Raw genomic sequence first — 18,785 nt, forward strand, 5'->3', positions numbered from 1 at the left:
GCCGTATCATCTCTCTAAGGCAAGCACATAGACCAGTTCTTGGGAAAAGAGACTTTCATTTATTAGGGAAAAACCTAACAGCCCCTGCCCCCGACCCAAATAGGAGTTTTGAAGGAAAATGGAGTTAAAGAATTGCTCTATTTCCCAAAGGTCCTGGGCCAGGGTGCCTGTTGCTGTCATGTCATCCTGCCTGTCTCTTTCCACCTTGTAGCAAATTTAACCACCCCAACATCCTGAAGCAGCTTGGAGTTTGTCTGCTCAACGAACCCCAATACATTATCCTGGAACTGATGGAAGGAGGAGACCTTCTTACCTATTTGCGTAAAGCCCGGATGACAAAGGTAGGAAATGCAGTCCTCATACTGGTTTTGTAATGCGCAGGCCCTGTAATTTCCCACTAAGTTTCTTTAAATTCAGTAAGCTGCAGTTTGGGTTGATGGTCGAACCTCTGAAGATTTCTGTGGAAAGAATTCTTGTATTTCCTTCTGTTGGAGTAGGACAGTTAGAATCCTGGGCTAACTTCGGGCATTTTCTGGTTATTTGAGGCTGTTTTTAATATTTAGTGGGAAAATAGGTAAAATCATGTTTCTCCAGGAAAATCATGTTTCCTGGAGAACAGAGATTGTGTGGCGTTGGAAAGGCACATCTTTCTCACTTAATCTATGTGCCTGTCTGTCCCAAATTGATACTTGCAAGACCTCATGTCTTTCCTGACTACTCTCTGTCCCTACCCAGTTGGCTTATCTGTTTGGATTTTCATAGGCCTTTCAAACTTGTGTTGGCCACAAGTTTGTGTTGGTCTTCCCTGGTCTTCTCTCCTCAGCACCCACCTGCAAAGACTGTGGAATCAGGGCCAGCTGTGACAACACCTGTGGGAACTTACCTTCTATCTCAGATGAGAAACACATGAGAGGAAACAAGACACTAATATTGAAATCTGTAGATTTAAAAAATTGCTTTTTATTTCTTTTTTTTTTTTTTTAAAGATTTTATTTATTTGACAGAGAGAAATCACAAGTAGATGGAGAGGCAGGCAGAGAGAGAGGGGGAAGCAGGCTCCCTGCTGAGCAGAGAGCCCGATGCGGGACTCGATCCCAGGACCCTGAGATCATGACCTGAGCCGAAGGCAGCGGCTTAACCCACTGAGCCACCCAGGCGCCCCCCAAAAAAATTGCTTTTTATTTCTATCGAAGTACATGTTCTGTGACTAAAACACTGAAATAGAAAACACGGTTTATAGCGAAAGACTGTCTCATTCCCACATGGCAGGCATCTACACGTTTCTTCTGGTATTTACCTCTATGCTCCTGCACACTCCATGTAGACTGCTGCACATGGATTTTTTCAGTCTTGGAGGAAATCTCCTGACTCCCTCCTTTAAGAGGTGAGAATTTAACTGTCTTGGACTGACCCAGGACCAAACGACACCCCACCAGCCTTGCACATTGGCAAGTGTGTTTCCCCATCCTCCAACCGCTATCAAAATTTTCAGATTAATCAATAGTGCAGACTTACATTACTATGACTACTACTTACAGCTGAGTTACTCAAAAGCTGTTATTGTGTTTTCTTCCCCACTTTGGGCGAGAATAATAAACGCCTCTTTTGTTTTCCCCAGTTGCTTCATTTTTTTTTTTTTTTTTTTTATATACCTCAGCTCTGACAGAATTGTAGCACCTCGGTCATTGGGGTTAAATAGATCAGCTGATCCAGCACCTGACAGGTTTTTTTCTTGGACAGTCTCCTGGAGCCAATACAGGTGCTTGTCTTCTGGGCGCCCTGCAGATCTGTTATCCTTGGGGTTCCTTTCAGATTTACCCTGCTGATTTCCTTGCTGGACCATAGTTTCCTCTATTCCATGACTTTTTTGTTTGGTTGTGAATGAGAGAAATCACAAGAAGGCATGCATGTGAGGCAAAAGTCTTCTTTTTACCCCTCTTTTTGAGAAAAATGTCCTTTTTCTTCCCTCACACTTGATGAATAAGTTGGGTGGATTCTAGGCTGAAAACCCCTTCACTTTGGTTTTCTGGCTTGTACAGTTGCCTTTAGGAAGTCTTATGCCATTCTGATTCTTGGACTTGCGATCAGTGACCTGCTTTCTGCTCCTCCTCTCCGGAAAATTTTAGGAACTTCTTATCTGTGGTACTTTTTAACAATCTGGACTCTGAGTCTGGAAAATCACCCCTTTTAGCTCTGGGTATTTTTCTATATTATTTTTTGATAATAAATAAAATTCTTTGTTCTCTCGATTTCCTTGTTCTCAAAACTCTATTAGCTGGATAATGGGCTGCTTTGTTTTATCCTTTTGTTCTGTTAGCAGTTTTCGTCTATTTTCCAACTCTGTATTTGTGCTCTCAATTATGGGAGCTTTCTGTAATTTTTAAAATAGAATTTAAGATTTTAATTTTCCACGAAATCATTCTTATGTTTTGATTGCTTCTTAAAATAATATTGGATTTTTTTCCATATGGGCAAAATCTTCTCTGATCTTTCTTAGGACACTAACTATAGTTTTTTAAAGTATTAATTTGCTTCCTGCATTGTCCTGACTCCTTTATCCTCTTTGTTCTGAGATCTGTTTGTAATGTGAGACATTTTATCAAGCACTTTGTTGATTTGTGGATGGTCTTCTTATTTAACAGTGAGTTCTAAGAGGCTGACTGGAACCACAGACACACTGTGGTAGCTTCCTTTTGGTTGTCATGTGGGACCCTGCTTTTTCACTGGGGGTTCCCAAATCCCCTAAGGACAGTATCTGGGTGTCTTCGCTGGCACACCCCACTTTCCCCAGGGAGGAATCTGCTGTTGTCCTGCCTGGGCTATCAGGGCCTAAGCCTCAGTTCAGGGAGGTGAGAGGGGAGAGGGTGAAGGTCCAAGGGCTGAGTATAGGGGCTCCCACTTAATTTTCCTCTCCATTTTCAGCACAGTGTCTGAGTGTGACTGATATCTTTGAACTTGGAGTTGTTCTAATTCTGTGTGCGTGCGTGTGTGTGTGTGTGTATGTGTGTGTGTGTGTGTTTTCTACAGTGGAAAGCCTCCTGCTGTGGTGGGAGGACCTGGGATCTAGTTAGCTCCTAAAATAAACTTCCAAACATTCCTCTTGCTTCCAGGCTTGCCCCTCACTCCTGCATTCAGAGATGTCTGCTACCTCCAACTGCAGAGCCTGTAGAGAGTTTTCTAGTGAAACACAGCCATATCTTGCCTCTCCCCCTGCAGACAGCCCAGCTGTCTCTCAGCTCTGCTGAAGGACCATCCCTCCATCCACTTTGATTCCCCCAAATGTTTCATGCACTAAACTTATTTTCCTGATGTATTTGTACTTGTAAGATTATAACCATTTTCCTTCTACTGTCATCTTAATAAGGTTTGGGGAGAGAGTGGGACTAAAAATGCACGCACTTAGTCCCCATCTTTAACAAGACCATTTATCTGTAGATTGTGCTTTGTTTGTTTGGGGTCAAGAAGAGGGAGCGAAATGGAAAACATGGGCCAGCTCTTTTCAGATTATTCCTATTTAGTCAGGATTCTGATGGCTCTACTGACTGGTTCTCAAGGGTTCTTCCGTGGCCTTTCCTGGGCAGGATAGCTTCTGTGCCTGACTGCCCTTACTCCCACCAGTGGGTAGAATGCTGGTAGGTGCTGAGTGCCAGAATACCACAGGCTCTAAGTCCCCATTATGTTAAGTTCATTTGGAGCCAGCCTTTCCTCCACAGAGAATGCTCAGAGGCAACATTCCAGAACAGCCACACGTGTGCTTTCCCTATCCCAGGTCCAAGATGGCAGTGCTGGGTCAAATACACCAGGATTGACTCATCTAGCCCCATACACCTTGGTCCAGTCTTTTATTCTCAGGACCTCAGTTTCTGCATCTATAAAATGGGATCTTGAATTGAAAATGTTCTCAGGCTCTTCTTTCTTTTTAAGCTCTGATAGCCTAAGGTTCTATTAGGACAGAAGAAAGTAAAAAACAAAACCAAAACCAACCTATCAAAATAGTATAAATAGCTAGATACAATCAATTCGTAAGTGTTTTTTGCTGCATGTTTATCATACAATAGTGAAGGATGTGGCTCTTGCTTTCAAGGACTTTGCCACACAGTAGAGAGGTAAGTCACATATAAATAACCTATCTAAGACAGAAAGTGGGAGGGCCTATTGGAGTACAGTAGAGACTATATTGTGGAAGCCAAGAGGAGAGCGATGATTTCCATCTCAGAAGAACTGGGAAGGCTTCATGGAAGAGGTCTTCCATTTGAGACACAATAAAAGTAGGGGAGAAAACAGTCTCTGAAACAACATCTTCCCACATGAGTCATGAAAATCCATGACCAGGATCAGACCCAGGTGGAGGCTCTGTATGTCTGGGGGGCTGGCAAGAGATGACAGGTGACAGCTCAGGGCAGGAGCATCTGGAGTCCAGGAGCCACAACATGGGGTGATGAAGTATCCTAAAAGGTTGTCACAGGGGCTGTCAGGAGCAAGGGATAGTTAGACACCTAGGCAGGCAGGCAGCATTAAAATCTGTACACAGGGAGCGTGATGCTAGCCGTCAGCCTGAAGTTCAGAAGAAAGATTTGATTCTAAGCAAGGAGCATCTTCAGTAGAGTGGGCTTTGCCAAAGGCAGAACAGGATTCCACTCACAGAGGAACTGAGGAACCAGTCAGGATACCAGGCAGGAGCTCAGACCTAGGCCAAGAGGCCTGTGTCCGGTGTCTGCTGGATGTGAACCATGTTGCAAGGGGATTGATTCCTAGGAGTAAGATCAGGTGTGGTCCAGTGGGACTATGGTGATGTTGAGTCTGAGAACATGGAAGGTCCTCCTAGTCTGGGGACAAAACATGAGCTTGTTGGGGGAGACAGAGGGAGCAGCACTTAAGAGCGCTCATCTATGAGAAATTGAGGGATTTCAAGTTTGGGAATCATTTGAGTTGCTCAGTGAAGGATGTGGATGGAAATCAGGATTAAGTTTGGAATGCGTCAGATAGGGAAGATAATGGCCTGAGCCAGGGTATTTGCAGAGAAATGGCAAGGGAAAGACAAGATTTGAGTGTAACCTTGGGGAAGGAACTTTAAATTTTTTTCTAGATGATACCAATGAAAACTTCCACTGACTTTTTTATGTAGAAATCAGTGCAGCTGGCATAGGTTCAACTATATAGGCATGCTGGCTCTCTGGAGGCGAGGAGTCATCTGTGACCTTGAAATAGAGTGCTGCTAACCATTTATATGGGGGCTCATCTGAGGAACAAGGCCATGGCCTGGCATTACAGTGTGACACTGGGCCAATAATTAACCTAACTAGTACTGATTAAATTATCATTCTTACATCTTCTGATGGAGCTACTATTTATTGTGGGCCTGTTGTATGTATATAATCTTATCTCAGATTCTATATGACTAGTCTTATTATTCCCATTTCACAGATGAGAAAGTTGTTTAGTGAATTAAGCAACATGAGCAAGTTCACACAGCTCATAAGTAGCAGAACTAGGCTTCAAATCTTGGTCTATCTGTACTGACACCCTGAGATCTTTCCAATAAAGATCCTATATTGACTCTACTAAAAAAATCTTACTTATGTATATTTCAGTAGAAAGTAGTAAATCTACCTCTTTCCTTCCTTGTTTGAATTCTTGTAACCCAAACTAAAAATACCTTTAAAACATCACATGTATGTTTTGTACAAACTGGAAAACTACCTGTAACTTTTCTTTCATTTCTTACAGTTTCATGGTCCTTTACTCACCTTGGTTGACCTTGTAGATCTGTGTGTAGATATTTCAAAAGGTTGTGTCTACTTGGAGCAGATGCATTTCATTCACAGGTATGGTGATATTCTAGATACAAGGTTCTTAACGGACGTTGAAACAATAATCAACATTTGGGTAGAACATACAGGATAAACATTTCATGACTTCAAAATAGCAAAAATTTTTGTAAAAATTCTCTCTTCTCTAAAGACCTGCTGGGGTTCCTTGTCTGAGCTCTGAAACTTTGTTATTAGTATTATTAAATAAAGCTTTTGCCATAGGGATCTGGCAGCTCGGAATTGCCTTGTGTCTGTGAAAGACTACACCAGTCCATCACGAGTAGTGAAGATTGGGGACTTCGGACTCGCAAGGGACATCTATAAAAATGATTACTATAGAAAGACAGGGGAAGGCCTACTCCCAGTTCGGTGGATGGCTCCAGAAAGTTTGATGGATGGAATCTTCACTACTCAGTCTGACGTATGGTGAGTTTAACGGTACACAGAGGAATTCAGGCAGACCCATTCAATGTCAGAGGCAGAAGGGAAATGAAAGGCCATCTAAACTTGTAGTACTATTCCTGGGTCTCAGTATTTTCCTCCCTTACCCTTATCAGTTTTGATCCATTATCTTAATCATAAATGTGAAATAGATACATTTACTTCAAGGATTCTATCACTGTCCAAAAGCGTAGTGCTGTGGCTAATAAGAATTCATAAATGTGATTCAGTGTCCAAGTATGTGTCCAGATGCCTACTTTTCTGGGATGTGGGATCATTAATTTATAGGTAAGAGTTTAAATCATGGATCTCAAAAACAGTATGACATTGAAGAGGTTTGGGCTTCTCTTTATTACAAGAATTGGGCACTCATGTTGGCTCGTGAATCCCAAATTTTGATTAGATCTACTCAATAACTTTTAAGCTGGACTGGCCCCAGTCAAAATTGGTGATGAGAGATAATTTGACCTCAGTGTTGCCAGTTCACATTCAAGCCTTTCCTCTCCATGTTTACTAACGTTCAAACTCACGGGGGAAAATGTGAAATGCTTTCTTACTTACCCCTACATTAGTCTGCACATCGATGCTATGAAAGCCTCAAGTAATAGAGGTCTGTAGCACAGTTTCAGCTGGGGAGGAGGAACAAAGTGTGTGTATATGTGTGTGTGTGTGTGTGTATATCCCCTAAAACTTCCTATCACCTTTGAAGTGTTGCTAGTAGGCAGTTGCTTTTTCTACTTTTTCTTGACGTCAACTTACTTTTAAGTCTCCCATTTGCCTTTTATGGGGCCAAGCATGCCAATCATAAAGCAGACCCCAATAGCCCCAGGAATAATTACATTGGACAAACTACTCTAAACATGATGTTTGTAATAAGTATAATTAAAGTAAACTCTTTAACATCCTTAGGTCTTTTGGAATTCTGATTTGGGAGATTTTAACTCTTGGTCACCAGCCTTATCCAACTCATTCCAACCTTGATGTTTTAAACTATGTGCAAACAGGAGGGAGACTGGAGCCACCAAGAAATTGTCCTGATGATTTGTAAGTTAATGATGCTAATATAAGCACCTAAAGACCCAAAACATTTGCCAATGCAGTTTTATGCCTCACTGGCATGGTGTTTTAAAACAAAAACTTGAATTGATATATTTGTGTTGTCTACATAAAATGTAAGTTGATTATAACATTTAATTTACTAAATACACGATGGTGTCTTTTATATATGCATGATAGTTCACTTCAGAAACAAAATTTAGAAGAGTAGAATATATTTATACTCTTGATAGGTGAACTCTGATGAAGAAATACACACATATTCATTTTATTTTGGAAGATCTAATTTGGCTAATATCGTGATTTGCATATTAGGAGATTCTATTAAATAGGAATATATTGTTTAAACGTTAGATTGCCTCTGTTGATACAGCTGATACTGGGACATAGTACTATTAAAAATTACACGGGTTGCGATCTATTTATGAACTTAACACAAAGTGACTAAGAATTAGTGACTCTATTAAACCAAACCTGGTGACTATTGAAGTCTAATAAATTCATGATTCTCAAAAGAGTAAGTGATTTTGATCTAACTGTAAAGAAAAATAAGCCCAGTTATTTTGCTGAGTAAAATCTACCTTCTTGTGAAAAACTTCAGCAGATATAACAAGTCTTGAAAGTTTTCCTAAGGGATGTTTGACCCAAAAAGTTTCGAAAGGAACAAATACTGAACAAGTATAGAGGCTTCTGTTATGTGTACAATACCAAGCCATATAGTGTATAGAAAACATGGGTGTTCAACCCAGAAGCCCAGCTCTTCAGCATCTCAGAATGTGTTTTGAAAGAAAAGAAATGCACCCAGAACAGTTGGATAACAAGCCCACATGTAATAAAGTGATAAACTGTGTGGTACAGACAACTGCAAAAGGAATTAGCAGTATGCGGATACGCACGAGGTTGTACTGCCTTGACCATGCTGTGTTATTTTAGAGGATTATTCTGACCAGAGCCAAAGGATGATTAAGAACTGGGCATCTTGGTTGGATGTTCTACCGGTGAACATTTTTGTATTATTTAAATCTTGTAGCTAGAAGATGAAGAAGGAAAAAAACATTTGAATCACTGCTTGTTTCTGATTGAGTTTTTACAGACTCTGGGACATTTATAGGGAGATCAGATGTACCCATACCCAATCACGTTTGGTGACCATGCTTAAAAAGGATTCACAGCCCTTTTGGGAGAGATGGAAAAATTCTGGAAATGGGAAGTCAGAAATTAGACAGAATTTGAAAACCTTTGGTCAAGGTTTGAGGAAAAACCCCAGCATATCTAAGCATGAAATATGTTTTTATTGGCTAGCAAACTAATCACTTCTATGTATCTCTTATGTATCTATCAAATGCTCAGAAGAAATTTTCCCTGAGTTTCAATGGTACCAAATTTTTGTTATCCTGTTAGCACTTTATCTGGCCTCTTCACCCCCGCCCCAGGGGGTACCATATACCTCATGGCAAGTACACAGTTTTTTGTTTTTTTTGGATAGGCACTTTAGGAATCAATCATTGAATTAGACATTTTGATGAATGTGTTCATCTATTTTGGAGAGGATAACTGGGAGGTTGTGGAGCAGAAAAATATAGGTATGTTGAACTTTGCTCTACCAAGGTGTAGCCAAATATGCAACTGGAAAGAGGAAGAACAAGCATTGCTAGAAAAGTACTAGAAAAACATTTCTGTTTATAGGCAGAAAGAGATGCTCTATGTAACATTTGTATTCTATATTTATATAACATAAATTTCTATAACTTCTATAACTATATAACTTCATATTCTATATAACTTTATGTTGAATAATTCATTGGTTGAATACATTATTGCCCTAATTTTATAAAATTATAGTTCACTTAAAGCCCAAATTTTCCACTGGTGGCTTTGAAGTTGATGTGAACATGTCATTAAAAAGTAAGCCGTGTTCCGTCCCCCCCGAGCATTGCACCCTGTCAGAGCCCCCGGAAAGGTTAAGGATCCATTGCCATCCAGGAAAACACGTGTGCTAGGAAATAGAGCTCTCAGCCATGCCATTCAATCTGGCCACGGCCTTAAGTTGTCATGATAAAGATTAACTACTCTCCTTAGAGTATAGAGGGAACTGATTTTTATTTGAAGCAGTTCTCAGAGATCACAGGCCCGGCTTAGAGGGTTGAAAGTCTGCACTGAGCCCCATAGCACCTTCTATTCACTGCCTAAATGCTCAGCACCTGGGTGCACTCTGGGTCAGGTGAGCACAGAGACGGCTATGCTGTGCTCAACTATTAATGGAATGCAGGAGTTCAGAGCATTCCTGCCCTTCTTTCCATAGCCTGGGATGTATGCTGGAAAGCCGGGTCCTCAGTATTCTCTTCAACTCTCGTTTTGCACAACATCCATGCCACTCTTGAGAAGAAACAGGATCAAAGGGCAATCTACTTCAAGTGAGAGCTCTTTGGGGTTCTCTGACAGAGGTATCACAGTGGTAACGAAAACTACTGGAGAGAATCTCGAATGTAGGAGGCGACAATGGGAGGGTATGAAGGTTCACCATCTTTTCTTCACCTCTTTAAAAATATGTACACCTAGATGCTAATTGTCTCTTCGGGATTGGTTGTAACAAATAAGGGAGTTCTGGAAAATCTGTATTTTATGTGCTTTGTTTTAATGCCTATAGAAACTCATCCCCTTCATACTGAAGGATGCTGTGAAATTTTCATCTGTTAAATTTCAATTGCTTTATGAGTTCAAGGGCTATAATACTCACAGAGACCAATAATGAACATGGCTAATGAGTCTCATGCTATCTTAAAAAAACACTGAGGCAAAGAAGAGTAAAGGGTTGGCATGGTGAATGGAGGAATTTGAACCTGAACACTTAGCCAAGTGAAATATTTCAAGTATGAGTGAGTATTTTGTAGAGCTAGAAAAAACCAGCCTAGGGAAATTTTAAAAAAGTGAATGACCTGTAAGTTTATTTAGAGTACTATGTTCAAATACTTGTAACTCTAATGTAGTATAAGCATGATATTGAATTGTGACAAGAGCAGGATTGTAAGGGAGGACCCGATGCCAAAGATATAGTTGTTATTATTAATTTATCTGAAAGCTATGAGAAATGCATGTTTCAGGAATTGTTAAACTAATAAATGCCTTTTCATTCCATTGCCACCTCAATGCTGTTTAAGGGTGAAAGTTACACTCCCAATTTTTAAATGACTGTTGCTTTCTAGAGCTCCTTTTTCTTAATCTAGGGCAATTCCCTCCTCATTTGCTCCTGGATGGTAGGAGAGAAAAATTTTATTTACTATCAGGTCATGTATTTTTGCCATCTGAAATTAAGAATAATGATTGAACTCAATGTAATTGAAAGCCCCTTAAACAAAAGACAATAGGAATATCTGTTGAAATAAGTTACATGGATGAAACAAGAGGCTGGAATTTTGGAGGGTCATGCCAGTGAGTGAGAAACAGACTAAGTAGCAACTATAAGAATGGCTTCTTCCTTCTTCCACCCTCCTTCCTTTTCCTCTTCTTCGTTCTCGCTCTTTTCTTTTCTCTCCTTCTGAATAATCTCTGTTAAGTATCTTGAGACGTTTATAGAAATGAAAACAAGTTAGTGGGGCCTGGGTGGTTCAGTCTGTTAAGCGGCTGCCTTCAGCTCAGATCATAGTTCCCAAGTCCTGAGATCCAGCCCTGCCTTGGTCTCCTTGCTCAGTGGGGAACCTGCTTCTCCTACTTCCTCTCCCTTTGCCTGCTCTTCCCCCTGGGTGTACTCTCTCTCTCAAATAAATAAATAAATAAATAAAATCTTTAAAAAAGTAATGAAGTAGGTTGTAAACAAATTTAAAAGACCTTCATCATTAGCATACAGCAAGTCTTGAGAGATTCTATTTACTTTTTGGCAATATCTTTGAATTGCAACTGTATTTTCAGAAAGGATATGATTTCTGTGGTGAAGTATACTTTCTCCTCGCATCTCTTAGGACAATCCTTAGGTGAATCACCAAGATTCTGCTTTAACTATTGGTTTAAATTGCATGATCAAATATAAATTATGATATTTTATTTCAGAGTCTAATCCTCCTTCGTTCAATTCTTTGTGTCATCCCTGTTTTTAAATGAGAGGTACAAAGAAATATGTAAAAGATAGATTCACAGCCTTGAGTCTCATTTTATAAGAAATAGAGCCAAGTTGGGCACTCTATATCAAGAATGTAAATTCCTGGGACACCTGGGTGGCTCAGTGGAAGCCTCTGCCTTCGGCTCAGGTCATGATCTCAGGGTCCTGGGATCGAGCCCTGCATTGGGCTCTCTGCTCAACCGGGAGCCTGCTTCCACCTCTCTCTCTCTGTCTGCCTCTCTGCCTATTTCTGATTTTTGCCTGCCAAATAAATAAATAAAATCTTTTAAAAAATTTTTAAAAAAGAATGTAAATTCCTTGTAATGTATCTGAAGTCAGATGAATACTGGAAACTAGACCAATATTAGGTTTCCCCATAATACTCTGATACTGAGTAACAACTCTGACCTGAAGTGCTTGCCAAGAAACGAAGCAGATGGAAATGGACTTTTCATTCCATACTCTAATGGAATGGAGGTTTTCTGTTATAATTTCTAACATAGATACTAGCTATTCCAAATACAATACTTATAATGATTTCTTGGTCATTGTCACCCAGGGATTGAATATACATATACCCTACCACTGCTGCCATTACCTGAGTCCTTCACCTTGTCTTCTTTAATAACTTCTTTGCTTCTAACTTGCCCTTCTATGGTCCATTCATTCTCCACATATATCAGCTGGAGGCATTCTGTAAAAATGTGAAGATTGTGCCTTCTTACAAAACATTCAACAGCTTTGAATCATAGTGCCATAAAATCCAACTCCTAGCCTGGCCAATGAGACCTGCGTGATCTTACCTTCCTCTTCTGATCTCCTCTCTTACATTCTCCCCCTCAAGGATGGCTCTTTGACCACACTGGCTTTTTTTCAGTTTCTGAAATGAGACAGCTCTTTCCAAATTTAGGAATTTATCTGTGCTTTCCCCTCTCCTAGTATGTTCCCTGCATCCTATCCCCACCTGGTTCCCATGTATAACATCTTATTTTCCTACAAAGTTCCTTGGCTTAAAGGTCACTTCTTCAGGGTACACTTCTGAAAGCAACATACTGAGAATATTCCGTCTCTATTAGAGCTCACATTGGTTTTCTTTAGTACTTTTTTTTTTAAAGAACTTGTAATTTGTAACTGCATATTAATCTCTTGATATGGTAATACTAATATTTTTAAAGATTGACTTATTTATTTTTAGAAAGAGTGAGGATCAGTGAGCCAGGGATGGAGAAGAAGAAGGGCAAGGCAAAGGGAAAGAGAGTCTCCTGCAGACTCCACAGCGGGCACAAAGCCCAAATGGAACTCCATCTCATGACCCTGAGATCATGACCTAAGCCAAAACCAAGAAGCGGATGCTTAAAAGAAGTCACCACCTGTAGTACCAATATTTTTAAATACTTCCCAACTTATGCTTCTTCATCAGTTTTCTCTCCCTGTCCCCAATCTGCCCTCTAGCTCCAGGAAGTAAAAAACAAAAACAAAAACAAAAGAAAACAAAATAAAATAAAAAACCCAAAAAAGACAAACAACCAAACAGATACTTTGACCTTTTTAGTAAATCAGTAGACTCAAAAGCCAGATTTGGAAGAGGGAGAGGTTATCTAGAATCCTTTAGCTCCTTGTTAGTATGTTAAGTGCCAGGTTTGAGTAACTAAAACCTATAATTCTGTGTAGGGATAATCTAATTAAAAAGAGGGAGCAGTAGAAACCCCATTCCTTCTAAGCCCTGGGGAAGTGTAGGAAGAAGAGACCTTGACAGATAGAGGTAGGAGGGTGATGATGTTGCATATCTGGGTTCTGAAAAACCTCCTGTGGGCTTCAGTTAGGCCAAGTGTGGGCAACTGCCCACCTCTCCCAATTTGGGAGGATGGCAAGTTGATCCTTGAGCAGGGGACCCCTCCCCCATATTGACATGGAGACCCAGAGTCAGGAATAAGGTAGAAGGGCATGTCCAGACAGAGAATGTCAAGCTTGTACTCACAAGCTTACTTTGCTTCCCACGCAGTGTGAACATTTTGCTGAAAGCTAGATTATTTGACCAAGGAACATCTTGTAGCCACACAACAGAAACAGGAAGGGATCCCCCTGGGCCTTGTGGGCATATAGAGGATGTGATGCAGCCTCAGAGAAGGTTATGGCTAGAGAAAGGAAAGGGAGGAGCACTTTAGTGGGACCTGGGGGCAAAGGAAAGGTGAAGAAACCATGGGCTGCTTGCCGGCGGAATGGACCAGATCAGTCACTCCTCACTGAGTGCCTCATCATCCTACTCTGATATTAGCAAAGATCTGGAGGGCACAGTGGGGTCCAAAGTGTTCTTTGCTGTACCATTATAAGTTCCATAAGATTTTCACCCAAAAGATATGCATCCACCATTTTGTAGAAGAGAACAAAGAGAGTAGGAATAACCTACAAACAGAGATTGAGTTATTAAGCAGAAAAGACTGAGCATTACTTAAAAAGATTATTTAAAATATTGAATTGTACCAGGTTTTAAACTGTATTGTACTTAATGAATTATTTTTTTTTCTTTTGGGTGGGGGCTCTAAGAAAGACCTAATTAGTAGCAGACAGTATAAAAGAGCTATATTTTTTCCTGTTCATAGAAGTGTTAGTAGGGTAAATTTTTGTCGCCTTCTTACATTTACTATATATATATCTCCCTGTGAGGACAGGAGCCACACTGCCACATTGTGAGCTGTTGATATACTGCTGGTATATAATAAGTGTCCAATAAATCTTTGCTGAATGGATGAACACAGTTAAGAGTGCTACACAGACATTTCTTAGACAACTGCTAAGGAAAAAATAATGTTTAACAAGCCAGCTATTACTGTCTGAGGAAACTGAGTCTCTTAATTCATCTGACAGTATAAGGACAGTATAATGATACTCTGGGTTCTGACACTTAAGATCTATGTGGCTTGGAGTAATCTTAGATTTTGCTTGACATGTATGAATGTAAAGTCTTTCTAGTTTTCAGTATTTTTTATAGCTATTAGTTCCCTTATGTGTTGAGTAATAATTTTCCAAGCCTTCTATTTATTTATTTATTTGGAATAATAACTGTTACAAATAATAGCTTTTCCAAAGTAATAGCTTTTCAAAAGAAAGGTGTAATATAACAAAGTAAGTCATATTGCAAGGCACTATTAAACTAGAAACCAAAGATTTTGTTCTGTTTTATTTATATTAATTATGGAAAACTAGAGATAAGTCGAATGTGTTGCCTTCTAAAATGACCTTCCATGGACTATCAGTCCTGGTTGCCTAATGATCTCCAATCACCATTTATGTATCCAGGTGGAATTTGTTGACCCAGTGCTGGGCTCAAGAACCTGACCAAAGACCTGCTTTCCACAAAATCCAAGATCAGCTTCAGTTATTCAGAAATGTTTCCTTAAGTAGTATTTCTCAATGCAGAGAAGAAGCAGACCACAGTGGAGTCATAAATGAAGGCTTTGAAGGTAAGTTTGATTCTTTTTCAGAATTTTCTGGTTTTTCTCTCCAGTGTGAATCGAAGAGGTTAAAAATGGGATATACATAGAAGACATTTTATGGTAAATCAGAAGAATAATATATTGGCACCATCTTCATAATAATGAAGTATTCGTTGTCCTCTTTGGAAATTATTTTGAGTTATACACTAAATTAAAAAAGAAGATTTAACATCTGAGGTAGTAAGGAGGAGAATTAACGTGTTAGACTGTTTTCGTGAGATCTGTTCTCCTTTCCTCCCACCCCTCATACTAGTTTCAACCTCAAGTGCAGAGCTGAGTTAATTATAGACGGTTAGTTGGTGGTACATCATGATCACTGGTCTATGCGGGGCTTCTCCCTTGTTTGTTTGTTTAGTCCCTTTATCTCCATGTTCTTCTCCTGTTCTATTTCCTTGCTCCTCTGGCCGGGCAACCATTCTAATGCCTTTAATGTGTATCTTTTTATCTGTATGTTTTGCTGCAAAATGTGTATTGTTTTGGACACACAGATGCTGCTACATTTGTGAAGCTTCTTTTCTTTCTCACTGAGCACTGTTTTTAAGAGCTGTCTGTGTTGCAATGTATATATCTAATCACGTGTCTTACTGCTGAGTAATTTTGCCATGATTTTTGGAGTGGCTCACGCCTTGTTAAGGTCTAGTCTGAGACCACAACTTCAGTAATTTGGTAAATAAGGCAATAATCTTCTAGAAGCTTTCTACTATGACGGGCAGACTAATGGTTCTGAGTTCAATGAAAAGTACAAAATGAAATTAAAACCCAGTAGTCACTTAATTCATTTCCAAAGTCAGATTTATAATACATTGGCCTACTTGGCTGTAGAAAAATGAATTCTAAAATGATCCAGGTCTAGCTGCTCTAGCACTCCATCTGGCTATTATAAGTTCCCAAGGGTCCTTTGTGAATACAGACGCTTTTGCTTAGAAGGGAAGCTGGCAAGATAGACTACAAGTCAGAGTCTCTCCGACGTCAGTGACTGATGGTGAGGCTGCCGGCCGTTGCGAAGTGCAGAGTGAGACCTTTGCCTGGAGCAATGCTCTTGACTAACAGCGGGGAATGGCACACAGCACAGGATGAACACCTGTTTGTCTTGCAAGCTGTATATCTGAATATGAATTGGGGGTAACCTAGACTCCATGACATGCATGGAAAGAACATGGATCATTTGGCTTCTTGAAATGAGCAGTAAGTGACAGACTGGAGAGGGCTGTACTTGTCTTGAGCAGGCCTCGGCACCCTCATCAGATAAGCCTTGGTAATTGTCCCACACTGGCTCCACCTGCCCGCCTGTTGCAGAACTTCTGAGTGCCGAGTGCCAGGCTGAGCCCTGAAGAGTGCCAATTGGGGCAGCGGCCCCATCATTTTGGAGGGTTCTGTGCATATCCATGCCTGTGTGAAGATCACACAGGAAAAGGAAAAGCAGACCAGAAGCCATTCTAGATACTATTGAGTCCTTCTCATTTTCTAAGTATTTACTTAATGTATTTCTCTAAATGGAATTTTGATTAAAGTTTTAAACAATTATTTCAACAGTTATTGATTAGTCGCAAGGCATAGTGTGAAGCACCTAAATTTAAAGTGTTCTATTAGGCTGTTTTAAGAAAAAAAAAAAAAAAAAAAAGAGGAGGCAAGAGTATTTCTTTCCTTTGAGCAATTAGAGTCAGTTTCTTTAATTTTGTATATAAAATTTAATTGTGAGCACTGCTTTTATTGGCTGTCCTTGTCACAGGACTGCATCTCTGTCCCTGTTATTCTGTTGAAACCACTTGAATCTGTTCCTCTTGGCCTGGTTCTTATTTGTGATACCCTCACATAGGGAAACTTGAGAGAAACCACAATCCGGGGTTGTTTACCAATACGTAAAAGGAAATCTTTTGTTCCTAAAATAGATAAATGGCAGTAACTGGGTAGAGCCCATGATGTAGACACGTGAATGGCAAGCAGAGTGTAGCCTTGCTTGCCTGGTGTTGAAAGCATGTTTTTCTTACTAAATCACTGCTCCTACCTCTGTAAGCAGCACTTAATAACTGAGAAGACCCTGATTCAAATTTGTGACCGTCCCTTTTGCAGACCTTATAAAATTAAGCTCAGTTATTGTCTTTTTTAAAACCTTTAAAAAGAGTTTCTATGTTATTTGACATCAGTCATAAAAATGACTCCTGATTTCTTTCCAGTTTTCTTTCAAACTTTCCCAGTAATTAATCTCAGTAACTGCTCTTGTTATGTTATTTTATAACAGTATCTACATTTTAAAGATCTTTGTTATGTTTGTGTTTATGGCTAAAAACATATAAGATTATCTAAACAGAATAAAAGGCAAAAGTCTCCTACTTCCTCTCGGTCCTTGCTCTCCAGTGCTAGCCATAGTTAGCAACTTGGTTATATACTTTTAGATATTTAATATGCATTTACAACCATTTACAAAAATATTCATTCATGTATTTTGTATACATATTGGCTGGTTTCAGAGATAGAGTTGATGTAATCTAGAGGACCGAGTAGGAAGTAGATTCTCTTCTCAGTTCTATGCTATCTTTTTTCTGATAAGCAAGCTGATGTATAAGGGTTTGGGAAGCAGATGATTTTATGCTTCATCTTCTTCAGGGGGTAGGAGGCATTTTCACTTGCCATGTACTGTGGAAGTCCAGAGGAAGGATGCCAAATCCATATCATATGTCAGAGAGCCAATAAAAGCCACTGGGGAGAGGTAATTTCCAAGCTCAGTTTTGCAGGGAGGTGAGGAAAACAATATTTCAGGACAGAGGCACAGTATGTAGAAAGGCAGGATATAATAAAGAATGGGGTGTATATGGACCCGCATGTAGTTTATCACACGTGAGGGTGGGAGATGGCAAGGCAGGGAATTGGATGGAGAGTAGTCATACAGAAAAATTCAGGTTAAAAAAATGAAAATTGATGAAAGTTGAATTAATGAATGGTAACAGGTATAGAGAGGAAGGAGTGAAGCCCAGAGGTAGATGTAGGATTTGATATCTAACTGAGTGACAGAGAGAGGAGACAATGTTGAATCTTAGTGATTTGTGAAACCAGGTGAAAGTGTTGCTCTTCCCAGAGATGGGGGGCATTGGAGGAAGAACAGCTTTGCACAGGTTTGATTTGAGCAGGCTATGGGCGAAGTGGAGAAGCCTAATATTCAGTTGGAAGGTCTGTCCTCTAAATATAGGGAGTTGAAGTCAAGGGTGTAGATGAGGTCCGTCAATTAGAGTGTACAGAATAAAAAGAGTGCATGGTGGCTGGGACCTAGAGAACAGTCAAGATGTTAGGAACTGGCAGAGAAAGATGGCGGCACAGAGAGGAGAAGTCAGAAAGGGACAGGAAGGTCCTAAGAGAGTATTGTCAAATCCAAAGGAGAGAGGCTTGTGAAGGAAGGAGTGGTCAAATGCTGCAGAGGTAAAGAGCTTCAGGGGGATGCAAGGATCTTACAGTTGATGCGTATTGCGTTTTAAAATCTGTCTCTTTGCTCATGGAGTCCTTTACTTCTAATGTGTTCAGACACTTTATAAAAATCACAGAGGCTGTCATAAGGAGTTTAAGAGAGCCTGAGAGTTGACCTTTACCGTAGCCCCGACCAGAAGTCTCTATGAACCCTTAAGAAAACTTTTTACTACGTTGCATTACCTAGTTCATCTGTGAGGCTGAGATAAGTAACAAACAAATGCTCACATTAAATATAGAGAATAAAACCCTTTAAAAAAAAGATTTTATTTATTTGACAGACAGAGATCATGAGTAGGCAGACAGGCAGGCAGAGAGAGAGGAATGGAAGCAGCCTCCCCGCTGAGCAGAGAGCCCGATTTGGGGCTCGATCCCAGGACCCTGGGATCATGACCTGAGCTAAAGGCAGAGGCTTTAACCCACTGGGCCACTCAG

General features: G+C 40.1%; 1 protein-coding gene and 1 long non-coding RNA gene across 3 annotated transcripts in view; one reads left to right on the plus strand and one right to left on the minus strand.

The window, feature by feature from the left end:
* Window positions 1-18,785, plus strand: part of ROS1 (ROS proto-oncogene 1, receptor tyrosine kinase) — a 123,918-nt gene that overhangs the window by 96,483 nt on the left and 8,650 nt on the right. For both annotated transcript variants that reach the window (XM_059177740.1, XM_059177741.1), the window contains 5 exons: window positions 212-341; window positions 5,728-5,825; window positions 6,033-6,236; window positions 7,161-7,295; window positions 14,698-14,861. In XM_059177740.1, coding sequence (XP_059033723.1) covers window positions 212-341; window positions 5,728-5,825; window positions 6,033-6,236; window positions 7,161-7,295; window positions 14,698-14,861 — 731 coding nt within the window. The remainder of the gene's footprint in view (window positions 1-211; window positions 342-5,727; window positions 5,826-6,032; window positions 6,237-7,160; window positions 7,296-14,697; window positions 14,862-18,785) is intronic.
* LOC131833872 (uncharacterized) overlaps window positions 1,198-18,785 on the minus strand; it is a 37,626-nt gene continuing 20,038 nt past the window's right edge. Inside the window, exons 2-3 of the long non-coding RNA XR_009354674.1 lie at window positions 11,999-12,094; window positions 1,198-5,852 (exon numbers count right to left, since the gene is read on the minus strand). This is a non-coding gene — a long non-coding RNA (uncharacterized LOC131833872). The remainder of the gene's footprint in view (window positions 5,853-11,998; window positions 12,095-18,785) is intronic.

This window comes from Mustela lutreola, chromosome 6 (assembly GCF_030435805.1).
Source record: "Mustela lutreola isolate mMusLut2 chromosome 6, mMusLut2.pri, whole genome shotgun sequence".
Lineage (NCBI taxonomy): Eukaryota > Metazoa > Chordata > Mammalia > Carnivora > Mustelidae > Mustela > Mustela lutreola.